This window comes from Cololabis saira, chromosome 8 (assembly GCF_033807715.1).
Source record: "Cololabis saira isolate AMF1-May2022 chromosome 8, fColSai1.1, whole genome shotgun sequence".
NCBI lineage: Eukaryota > Metazoa > Chordata > Actinopteri > Beloniformes > Belonidae > Cololabis > Cololabis saira.
The window spans coordinates 6,159,959-6,173,065 of NC_084594.1; the positions used below are offsets into that span (position 1 = coordinate 6,159,959).

Genomic DNA, 13,107 nt, shown 5'->3' on the forward strand with positions numbered 1-13,107 from the left:
TTGATCACAAATTGGTCTGATTGGAGTCGCCATTGATGAACCAGAGACTGAAGGCAGACGGAAAATTACTGTGGCTGCCTGTTTTCAATATAATTCTTGATCCTCTAATCTGGCCTTGACAGGGCGGTTTCTGGCCAATCGCTCTGGTCACAATCTTTCTGGTGGAATGTAAACAAGGTGACTCTGCCCCCACTGACACTAACCCTCCCCTCTCCCACGAACATCTGTGGACCCCTGTTTTCAGAACCGTACCGAGCCGCCTGATAACATCAAGGACACTGGCTGAGAGCAGCTCTGAACGAAGTTCATGACTTATCGCCACACACACACTTACTGATAACACACCTCCCTCAACTCAACGCCTTCCTCGGCTCCTCCCCCTTATCAGCCCCCCCCCCCCCCCCCACACCCCCCCTGCCCCCAACAGTCTCCGGGTTCCGAGCCCCACGAAGTTGCGGCGATCACTTGGATGTACTGTGCCGGGGACACCCCCACACACACACACACCCACATGCAAGTCTTGTGATGATGTCTGTTGCTCTGTGTGCTGAGGTGTTTTTGCACCTTGATACTGTGTATTGTATTATATTCAGTGTGAAGATGTCCCCCCCCCCACCTATCCCAGTGTTACCCTTGGAAAAACAGGTGCACAATACCATTGTGTCGCCGCCGGTGTATCCAAAGTCAAAAACAGTTTTTCTAAGCTGACTTAATAAACCTGATTCTGATTCTGATTCTGATCTGAATGGTCCAGGACCTGAACACATCAGGGACTCCTGACCCAGTATGAACCTTCCAGACCCCCCAGGTCATCTGGATCTGGTTTTTTATCAGTTCCCAGGGTCAGAACCAGACATGGAGAAGCTGCATTCAGCTTATATGCTCCACATGTCTGGAACAAACTCCCAGAAAGACCCAGATCAGCTGAAACACCTGTTCTCAGCTGCATTTTACTTTTAAGCCTGAGTCAAAACGTTATTACATTTGAACTAGTCTTTATCTATTGGACTCTCTTTCTTTTTGTTTAAATGTTAAATCATGCTGTTTCTTTTACTATGTCATGATTTTTTTTTAATCTTGCCTCTCCTTAGTAAAACAGAACCATTTCATAACGAAGAGGTCTTCTTAGAGCATTTTATGTAGAGAGACATATAAACACACAACAAAGGAAATAATACAGCGGATGAATTATTGATATGCATGTGAAAATGAATAAATGAATTAAAAAATAAAAATATGCATTTCTTTTCCAACACAAACAATTGTCACAAAAGAAAATGAGAAGATCTGCATATGTCACGCACAGTTAAGGCTAAATGTTTATAATGTTTCAAACCACATCAACCTTTAATGAAAAAAGAAAGAAGAATTAGGTGAGACGTCATTTCTTTTCATTCCTTGCACAGCTTGCTACCAGAACAATATTAATAATAATTTCTAGCGTTTGTTTGCTTATTTGTTTGTATTCATGTGGCAAATTCATGAACTAAAAACGCCACCAAAAATATATATCGATTAATATTTGTGTGTGTGTGTGCGTGCGTGCGTGCGTGCGTGCGTGCGTGCATGCGTGCGTGTGTATGTATATTTTTTACTTGTGACGTGGGATTTCATTGGGAACATAGTTCACAGCCTCCACCATTTAATCACCTTTGTGTTCAAATAAGCATTTTTAGAAGTGAAATGTCACTAAATAAAGTGTTGTGTATCGACATGAGGGCAGAAATTATGCTGAAGCAAAATTTAGTTCTGTTTGGAAGTCATGAAAGACATCTATGCATACTTCTGCAGTGCTTTGACACAGTTCCACGCATCTGTCCCAGGACACCTGGACACCAGGTGAACTGATCCATGTCTTTCGTCAATCTACCTATAGCTACCCCCGTATAGAGGAGAAGAAAGCAGCGAGGAGGAAAGAAGGGAGGACCGATGAGGTTAGGAGGACATTACTGACGGCAGAGAACAACTGGAGTCATGCAACACATCTGGTGGTTGTTTTTCTCACAATTATTATCACATTTCACCAACCCTGTTTGGAGCTATTGCTCAACATCAATTCACCCACCTTCTCCTCCCCTTGTTTTTTTTGTCTCATTCACCCCTCCCTTTGGATTTCCAGACTGTTTAACTCCTAATTTCTACTGAAATGTTTTCAGGTACCATCTTGTGTTGAATCTGTTCAAGTCACATTCATTTGAACCAGGTGTTTTGCAGCAGTGGAATCTAAAGTCTATCTAAAACATGCAACTCTTCAATGTGAACACGATGCCGGAGTACAGCGAAGGTATTGGCCGATGGAAAGCAACTCCTGCTCTGTTTTTAAGGTTTTTCTCCCTGTAAATGTCAGTATTTACAAGCCAGAGCTTTGGAAACCCCGCTATTATTAAATCTTTCCTCGTTTCAAGATAATATCTCAATAAAGTTTTATGTTGGACTGTCCATTTCATCTCAGGAATAGAAAATATATCATTTTGGCAGTGGGCAGATGTTTTCTTGATCCATAAGCTCCAGCATGAAGGCCCGTCCTACCCAGGGCAGGGCAGGTCCGAGGATTTTGGTGGCCCTAAACCAGATTTTGTTTGCAGCCTCATAAAACACTCCAAGCACAAACAAACAGACACATATAATTGAGATGAATTATCAACAAATCTCTTACACTATTTGGAAAATTAAAGAAGAAATGTTTAAATAAACTTTAAAGGGGTTTGTGGAATATTTTTATGTGTTAACCCTTGTGCTTTCTTCGGGTCAAGGAAGGGGGAAGGGAAGAAGGGAGGAAAGAAGGAAGGAAGAAAAGAAGGAAGGAAGGGGGAAAATAAGGAAGGAAAGAAGGAAGGAAGTGAGAAAAGAAGGAAGGAAGGAAAAAAGAAGGAAGGAAGGAAGGAAGGAAGGAAGGAAGGAAGGAAGGAAGGAAGGAAGGAAGGAAGGAAGGAAGGAAGGAAGGAAGGAAGGGAGAAAATAAGGAAGGAAGGGAGGAAAGAAGGAAGGAAGTGAGAAAAGAAGGAAGGAAGAAGGGAGGAAAGAAGGAAGGAAAAAAGAAGAAAGGAAGGAAGAAAGAAAAGAAGGAAGGAAGGGAGGAAAGAAGGAAGGAAGTGAGAAAAGAAGGAAGGAAGAAAAGAAGGAAGGAGGAAGGGAAGAAGGGAGGAAAGAAGCAAGGAAGGGAGAAAAGAAAGAAGGAAGGAAAGAAGGAAGGAAGGGAGAAAAGAAGGAAGGGAGAAAAGAAGGAAGGAGGAAGGGAAGAAGGGAGGAAAGAAGCAAGGAAGGGAGAAAAGAAAGAAGGAAGGGAAGGAAGGAAAGAAGGAAGGAAGGGAGAAAAGGAAGGAAGGGAGAAAAGGAAGGAAGGGAAAAAAGAAGGAAGGAAGGAAAGAAGGAAGGAAAGGAGTAAAGAAGGAAGGAAATAAGGAAGGAAGGAAAGAAGGGAGGAAAGAAGGAAGGGAGGGATAAAAGAAGGAAGGAATGGAGAAAGGAAGGAAGGAAGGGAAAAAACAAGGAAGGAAGGGAGAAAAGAAGGAAGGAAAGAAGGAAGGAAGGAAGGAATGAAGGAAAGGAGGAAAGAAGGAAGGAAGGGAGAAAAGAGGAAGGGAGAAAGAAGGAGAGAGCAGGAGGAAAGAAGGAAGGAGAATTAGGTAATTTTGACCCAAAGACAGTACAAGGGTTGAATAAATAACTAAAACATGACCCAAGTGATAGCAGGGTTTTCTTGACATTCTGTATTTTAACAAAGAAATATTGTTTAAGATGCCCATAAACGTTGAGGTGAGTGATAACTTGACAATTTGATCTGTTTACACATTTTAAAAAGCCCACCCTCTGGGTGTCACAACATTGATAACTGAGTTCACATCAGAAGTGATTATGATTTCATAGTTAGAAGTTGAAGGAAAAAAAACCCAAAAACTCTTCATCATCCAAAAATATCAACTATTTGAGAAAAATAAACTTTTTGAATTGAAATGTAAGTTCAAGTGAGTACATGGAGAACAAAACTAATATCAGAGACATGAAAATTGCTCTGTGGGTGTATCTCAAGAGGGCTATTGAAGGAAACACACTCTCACAATCTACCATATTTTATTGACCACTAAAAAAACCTAGTTCTATCAAAGAGGACTCTGAGCTTGGATAAATGAAAAAAAGGGCATCAGCATCTCTTCAGATCCACCATGTATGCTATCAAGGGCTTAAGGGCCAGGGATACATTAAGTAGAGCTGTTGGTACACCAAATAATGCAGTCAAAGTATTAGGAACAATGTTTTTCCAGTTATTCTGGACAGCACATCAAATATTCAGTAAATCCTCAAAGAGGAACATGTGAGTATACAGTCATTTGCAGAGGCATGAACCTGTAAAGTGGTTTAGAAAGCTGAGCTTTAGTATAATGAGCACGGTGCAGGATCCTACATTGAGTAAAATAATACGAGACACAAATAGATGATTTGCGTACCCTTGTAAGATTTCTTGCCAAGTATCTTAAATGGTTTCTCCCAGTTCAAACACCCAAGTGTCCTTCAGAGCATCAGAAAAATCTTACAATAAATATTTAAATAGCCCCCTTTAGTGTTGGAAGAGGCTTCAAAAAGAGATCTAAATCAGGATTAGAAATAAGTGGAAAGAGTGGGATGATGCAACAGTTGTTTACGTTGACAAACTGCAAGAATATATCACTGCGGCACAGATTATTATTCTTATTCAGCAATTATCTTTATACTATTTCCTTGCATTAACAAATGCTTCTTTAAAATTTCCTTTCAAAGCTGAGAATTTGGGATTCTGTCTATGTGAGTTATATAAACAGAGCTGAAATGACTTTAAAATTAATGCATCCAAGATTTCCATCCATCCATCCATCCATCCATCCATCCATCCATCCATCCATCCATCCATCCATCCATCCATCCATCCATCCATCCATCCATCCATCCATCCATCCATCCATCCATCCATCCATCCATCCATCCATCCATAAACTCACATTTCTGTTTGTTTCCGTTGGTGGTGGTGATGACGGAGGCGTTGCGTGTCAGCAGTTTGATGGGCAGAGATTTGACCCGCCGTACCAGGGGCACGGCCACCCGCGGGCGTTTGGCGGGCACCACTCGAGGGACTGGAGACACCCTACCACGGTACTCGAACAACCTAGGAGGAGGGCAAGGTGGAAGACACCAAGGAACAGGAGTCGATGGATGGGAACGAAGAATGGAGACACGGGAAGATGGTTGAAAAGAAGAGAATGAATGGACAAGTTAAGAAAGGATATGAGGAGGCAATGTCTCAAGGAGTTATGTCCCAAGGAGGCACCTCCTTAAGACATAACTGCAACAACACAACACAGTGATTTAGTAGGTACTTTAGTAGGTTTTATTCAGTCTTTAAAAACAGCTACAGGACATGTGGGTACGTTTATTCATCCAAGTCTTTGGAAAGAACCCGACCCTCCGCTTTTCAGGCTTTAAGCCAAGATGGACGTGGAATAGATGGAGAGATTGCATCTAACCAGGAAGTATAAACACACCACAGTCGTCTTGCCATCGTCCATTGGCAAGAACTGCGTGTCAATAACTTCAGGCAGGGATGATGGACAGGATCAGGAAGGAGCAAGAAATAACAAAGTCACAGGGAATCCCTATGTATTAGGGCCTGCAGGATGAGTGTCACATTAGATTGTTCGGTGCCTCCTCAGCCGCCCTCATCGTTTCATTACGGACCAGCCTGTGCTGGCATCGCCTCCCCATCTCCTGATGTGTTTATCTTTTCATCGTGAAGGAGATCTCAACCTGACGGCCCGCCTTTGGCACAGCTGAGGGTTGGGGTTTAACCTGGGGTTGAACCTGCGCATGATGTAAGAAAGTCATGAGAGCTGCGCTGTTGTTGGCAGCTGCCCTTTAACCTGCCGCTGATCGTTAGCTGGAACTCAACTGCTGAGTCCTTTTTAAAAGAAAAACAAATCACTTCAACCTCTTTGGGTCTCTCTGTCAACTCCCTTTCAAACCCTTTAACAATGATGTGATTCATTTTGTAAATAAAATATAGATTTCCAGCTGGCTGTGCCGACTTTGCAGGGTTAGTGTTAACATGGAACAGCTATGTAATGAATGCACCTCTCTGCTGTTTCCAGTTTGGAGTCAGTTTAGAATCAGCTGGACCCCAACTTTTGTAGAAACACTGCAGTTTACTTCAAGCCAAACTTGAAATGTTACAGTGTAGGTTTTTGTTGAAGCACAGCTACACAAGCCATGGGCCGGTGAGGGTCAGTGAAGGTCCCATTTCCACAAGCAGCCTACAATTTAAGTGTTAAGATATAAGTTAAGTTGATGGAACTCAGCAGAGACTGATGGATTTAGACATTAAAACTGGGTTTTTAGGGCTACAATATCATATTGGCACAAATGAGAGGCACCCAGGAATGCTATCCATCATCCAGGAAAGTTACGTCCAAAAAAATTGGGGTTCTCCGGATAGGTCAGTTGGCTGAGCGGGTTTGAATCCTGTCCTGTTGGTCTTTACCGCGTATTTTCCCCCATCTCTATAACCGGTTTCCTGTCTAGCAACTTTCGAAAATAAAGGCCACAAAACAATCTTTATATAAAAGAAGAGAAAGAAAAAGGATCAGTTGCTTATAATAGTCGTAGGAGCTTTAGAAGTTTTGTTTATAATGTTTGTGAAATACTTTCTGTTTGTGGTCTCAGGTTGGTCAAAACAACGATCATTGGGCTTTTTGCATTGTTGTGGAATTTATCAAACCAGTTCAGAAGTCCGCTTTGTGGTTTTTTTATGAGGTTTTATTGAGCCGGCGGTGAGCGTGTCTACACAGGCCAGAGGTCTGGTAGAAATGCTGACCTCGAGTGAGGTTGTAATCAGATTCTTATACAACAAGGAGTTTAACAAATGCAGGAATACACTAATCAGGCAAGAGACAAAAAGTAATTTACAGTCGGATGTGAATCGGGCCAAATGTCATTATCAGACATTTGGCATGACTGACACAGACCTCCAAATCACCCCATGGGGTGCTCTCTTGATTCCTGTCTGTTTGAACCAACTTCCAGGTGTCGGGATCTGCCCGGGGGGTAGGAAGTTGAGTAGCAAGTTGTAGCTTCCTCAAAAGGTCTTGAGTCCAGTTCAAAGCCCTGCAGGAGGTAGGACTGGGGCGACCTCCCCCTGCAGGGGGCCAAGCTGTCAAAATTCTTCATCAATTCACAATTTTTTTTTTTTTTTTTTCTTTTTGTTGAATTACAGTGGAGTATTTTGCAAGTGAACCTTAAACATGTGATCAGAAGTCAAATAACAACAAGCCAACAAAACAAATTCAAATATCAAGTAACCAACGTGTCCTAACTGTTCTTTAAAGCAATCAAAAAACTAGTTGCGACAGTTGTATGTAACGTTTTAGCAATGTCTTTCAAGTGATGCGTTATTTCTTGGACTGTGGCATTGCGGGTATAAATGTACAACATTCAGTTTTAATGACAGCACAAGTTCCCCCTTGAGAAGCTAATAAATCCATCATCCCTAAAGCAGTCATTTCTTGTGAGAGCATAGGCATGTCTTTTGCAGTGGTGTTGGCTAATCTTCAACTGCATGGGATAAATATCTTATCTGTTCCAAAGCTGCCATGACTCCGTAATTTGGAACGAGGGCACCAAAAAATCTTGTCCATGGTGTTTGTGTGTGTGTGTACAATTCTCTTCTAACAATGTGAACGATTCTCATGGCTGGTACCGCATGGCCCAGACCACATATTCCAGACCAACCGTTTGGAAGATATTCACAAGCCTTCACGCCACAAATCCAGTAAACATCCTTTGGTAGAGGTATGGAACAGCGATTAACCATTGTAGCAAGGTAGCTATAATAGTGGATTTTGGCTGGTTTTAGGCTTAACAAGCGGTTCTTCAGAAGGAGAGCATGTGGAGTCACAGTTTGGCCTGTGCTGCTCCTTTGCTCCCCTGCTCCCCTGCTCCCCTGCTCCTCTGCAGAGGTCCCAGGTGCTGGAGCTCAGCTACTTCCGGGCAGGAAGAAGAAGGAATCGGCTGGTTTCCGCTGCATGGTCGAGGAGTTGTGTTCTTGCAGTGGGATGCGTGGAACCAGGTTAGACGCCCCTCACACTTGACGGCGGTGTTGGTGGTGAGCAGGACGTGTTGAGGTTTAGACCAGCGAGGTTTCAGGGCGTTTTTCCGTCGGAACTCCCTGACACAGACCCAGTTGCCGGGTTGGAGGTTATGGCACGGTTTGTGACTAGGAGGAGACTGGACAGCTTTTACTTGTCTGTGGATTGACTGGACAGCAAAAGTTTAGAGTACAACAGAATGATATCATGGATTCATCCATGGCATGGAAGTCCATCTTCTTCATATATACAGAACTGAATTGCTTGGTATGGTCATAGGTCTACCCATAATCCTTTCATGAAGCGTGAGTTTTGTGCTTCCTAATGGGTGTTAACAGGTGTCAACATTGTCCATTTAAGTCCAGTTTAAAATTCTCTGCACATACAAAAACATTTTCATACATGAACATTTTCATACAAGAATAATTTCATATCCCTCACATAATGTCTATTTGCAGAGCTTCAAAAAAAATCACGGTGGGGGGAAGTGTTGATAATGTTTGCAATATTTTTATAGGATGCAAATCTTGGAGCTTATCAGTCTTTCAACACTATCTGACACATTCCCCCTTTTTCTCATCTGTGATTGCCAACTGTGATCAACTATTCACGTGTACAAGGATGTTGGTGCAACAACGCGGCCGTCGTTGCTGACCCACAAATTATTTACATTTTTACAACCATGGGAATGCTACAATCCGTTTTTCCTTCACCTCAGTAGTCTTCTTGTAGGAGAGTTACATCATTAGGAGAAACCAGGTCGTTAGCGGGTATAGAAGGGCAAAGTTTTACATAGACAGGTAAGCCAAATTTGGCAGTTTCTTTTGCTGCATGGTCAGCTGAAGCATTGCCTAGTGAAAACAGGGTTGGACTGGGTGTGGGCTTCACATTTAACAAAGCAATAGATGAAGGTAGTTGACAGGCTTGTAACAGTTCACCAATCAATTAACCACATTTATCTCCGAGGATGCGATAAATGCTCGGTTCGCCCACAATATATAAAATCTATAAGATACAATATACACAACCAAAAGCATATCTGGAATCTGTATAGATTGTAACAGTTTTACCTTTTGATCAGTATATAGTTTCATCTACTTGGGTGGAGCTGGAGAGGGGGGCGCTTTCAACAATTAAGAATTATCACAAATTGTATAACCTGCGTATGGTATTCCATTTTTATAAGCAGAGCCGTCAGTGAGGAAAACAGGAAAAGTCAGGACGAGTGTTAAAGACAGAGGTGTCAAAAGTATTCTCATTCATTACTCAGGTAGAAGTATAGATATTAGAGTTCAAAAATACTCCTGTAGAAGTTGAAGTATTGTAGAAGTTGAAGTATCAACTCAAAATTTATTTATTTTTATTTTTCTCAAGTAAAAGTATAAAGTACTGGTTTCAAAAGTACTTAAAGTATAAAAGTAAAAGTAATATAAGCGGGGAAAAACCATTAAGGCTAAAAGCCATTGAAAATGAATGCATCTTAGTATAATGCAAATATATTAAAGAACCATATATGTGCATTATTGAGCATTAACATGTGTTTCAGAGACCAGACACGTACAAACCAAATATGTTTATACTTCTCATCCAACCACAACCAAATTCACTCTATCCGGATGGCACAATTTAACTGGATAGTTTTTTAAAGGCCGAAATGAAGTAGAGTAAGGAGGCTGTTTTTAAAACGTAAGGAGTAAAAAGTAAAGATAATTGCGTGAAAATGTAAGGAGTAAAAGTAAAAACCGTCTAAAAAATAATTACTCCTGTGAAGCATACACAACCAAAAGTTCTACTTAAGTAAGGTAATGAGGTATTTGTACTTCGTTACTTGACACCTCTAGTTAGAGATTAGTTATACATGCATTCAGAGACGTTATAGTAGGCCACAGACAGATTTCCATGCACTTCCATGATGAAGTTACCATAGGCAGGATACGATTATGTAAATTGGGATGCTCTGATTTGGCTCACCCCAATGGGAGCCGATCATTGGCTGTTTCCTCTGCGCCTCCTCTCAGCGCTCAACCTGTGTAGGAAACACTTTTGAAAAAGACATTAGTATTTTCATACATTTCAGATTCTTTTTTGCGTTATCCAGGCCTACCCTTTGTGGAGGGCAATTAGCAAATATATATTTTGCATGTACCCTGGAGGGAATCCATCAATCTGATCTCGTGACAGACCACAATTCTCTTTTGCTGTCAAAATTGTTTTAGCATAAAGTTCCCTGGGATTATCAATTTTCCCTTTGAACTGTTAAGGCAATAAATACTGTGAAAAAAAGTCTGAGCTTGCTCTGGTGTGATTTTGGCAACAGCTGTGGGATTAAAAGGGAATTCTACAAGCATCAAGTACTTTGCGCATCAAGTACTTTACTTTTCAAATCATGTGGCAAAGTTAGTTTAACCGCTGTTTCCTCTAGCCATTTTGTTTATTAATTTAAAATCTCTTACCATTATTTGGCTCCAAATTTTGTAGGCAACAGATCTTGGATTTTTGTAAAATCCAGTCGTCATCAGAAGTGTCATCGTCATTTGATTCTTTAATCAGTTTCATCGGATAAAGGTTTTGATTTTATCATTTAACTGGTTCTCTAATTTCTTTTTCGTCTGCGTTGTGTTTTTAAATCCTTCTAGCCATCAGCTTTTTATTTTGATCAGTAAGCGAAGCTATTTGAGATTCTGCATTACGGCGTCTACCTTCATCCCTCCAAAAATCTGAGGGAGTTTGAAGTGCTTTTTAGTTATTTTAACAATATTTAATACTAACTGAGTAACAAACAAAACTAACAAATAAAACTATCGGTACCGTGATTACCATACATGTATTTAAAGAACTGAAAAACTTCACTTGACAGAGCATACAAATCATTCCTGTTGGTGCAAGAAGAGCAAGTCGATTCTTGCAGAAATGAAATATACCTCATTTTGGGAGAGCGTGTCATCCCGACTTATAAAATAAAACAGTTTCTCTACATACATTATGTCTATTTCTCACAAATATATCAGTGTTCCAACACTTACGGACCCCACGTCCTGCATATGCATAAGAATAGTCCCCCTGGACTATCTTTTTATTGGTACCAGACCAACCATGGCGCTCTTGGCCATTTCTCTCTTTAATGTTACCTGAGATATTAAACCTTTTTTAGAAGAGCGAGTCAGATTCTTAAGGCAGGAGAAGCAGAACATTCTCACAACACAATCAAATTCAAGTGTTATGAAATTGCCAGCGTTCCTAAAAACATCTCTACAATAACGTTCCCAATAACACAAAATAATAAAATAACCTTCACAACCACACAGCGGACTTACCTAAAATCTCAGGATGACGTCAACCATTCTCCGGCACTCCAATTCACAGACTTTCGACAACAACTCAGCAACAATAATTTGGGATTTTGTAAGTGGATCCCTTAACCTCTAAAATTTTAGATAGAGTCGCTGATTGCGCCGTTGTTCTGGAACAGGAGTTTCCATCGAAGGTCTATTGTCATCCGGGTCACAGCACCAAATTGTTGTGGAATTTATCAAACCAGTTCAGAAGTCCGCTTTGTGGTTTTTTTATGAGGTTTTATTGAGCCGGCGGTGAGCGTGTCTACACAGGCCAGAGGTCTGGTAGAAATGCTGACCTCGAGTGAGGTTGTAATCAGATTCTTATACAACAAGGAGTTTAACAAATGCAGGAATACACTAATCAGGCAAGAGACAAAAAGTAATTTACAGTCGGATGTGAATCGGGCCAAATGTCATTATCAGACATTTGGCATGACTGACACAGACCTCCAAATCACCCCATGGGGTGCTCTCTTGATTCCTGTCTGTTTGAACCAACTTCCAGGTGTCGGGATCTGCCCGGGGGGTAGGAAGTTGAGTAGCAAGTTGTAGCTTCCTCAAAAGGTCTTGAGTCCAGTTCAAAGCCCTGCAGGAGGTAGGACTGGGGCGACCTCCCCCTGCAGGGGGCCAAGCTGTCAAAATTCTTCATCAGCATTCAGGTAAAGGGTTATGGTTAGGATAATGGGCTGAAGTGCTGGCTCTCTGCCTCATTGCAAAAAAGACAAAACTACGAAGATCCACAGCAAGAATTCCCAAGATGTATCTCCCCTGTAGTCAAGGCTGCTCCTGTCACTGCAGCTTGTTTAATACAAAGATTTGGGACCCCCCTGTCTTTTAGGAATCAGAAAGTCCCTTTGGTCACTTTATTAAATATTTATTGATATATAACTGCGATAGACTGGCGACCTGTCCAGGGTGTAACCCCTGCCTCTCGCCTGAAAATAGCTGGGATAGGCTCCAGCAGACCCCCGTGACCCTGCAAAGGATAAAGCGGGTATAGATAATGGATGGGTGGATGGATGGATGATATTTATTGATATCTGTTACAGATTTTGTATTTAGGTTCCTGTTTTATTTCCAAACCCTGTGTCCTTGTGTTTAAATTTTGTCTTGACTTCCTGTCACATCTTGGGGTAAGGTGTGGACCCAAACGCAGGAGAGCAGGAGGCGGGAGGCAGGAGTCGGCAAAAAACAGGATTTATTTTAAAAAAAAGGCAAAAACAAGGCGCTGCTGGGCAGGATCAAGACAAACTAAAAAGGGATCAAAAAACTTGAGGAGCAAAACGTGGCAGGAAACATGGAGGGAACAAACAGTACGGTCCGACAGGGAACAAGGTTATGACAAGACCAGATATACACAGGGGATAACGAGACATGACGAGGCACAGGTGCAGACACAATCAGGGCAGATGGGACACAGGCGGGGCAAAACAGAAACTGAAAGCTGGGGGGAATGTCAAACCTTGACACTTCCCTTGTTCCCATCTGCTCTGACTGTTTGCACCTGTGTCTCATCAAGCCCTGTGTATATCTTGTATTGTCTTTCCCTTGCTCCCCGCGGATGGTTACTGTTCTCCCAGCCATACAGTATGTCATGTCATGCTTTTGTTTTTAGTCAAGTTTAGGTTTAGTTTTTAGTCGTTCCTGCTCAGCAGCGCTTTTTT

At 41.7% G+C, this 13,107-nt stretch overlaps 1 protein-coding gene across 3 annotated transcripts in view; it reads right to left on the bottom strand.

Moving 5' to 3' along the window:
* Positions 1-13,107, bottom strand: part of raly (RALY heterogeneous nuclear ribonucleoprotein) — a 191,444-nt gene that overhangs the window by 35,482 nt on the left and 142,855 nt on the right. For all 3 annotated transcript variants that reach the window (XM_061726625.1, XM_061726623.1, XM_061726624.1), the window contains exon 5: positions 4,974-5,137. In XM_061726625.1, the coding sequence (XP_061582609.1) occupies positions 4,974-5,137 (164 nt within the window). The remainder of the gene's footprint in view (positions 1-4,973; positions 5,138-13,107) is intronic.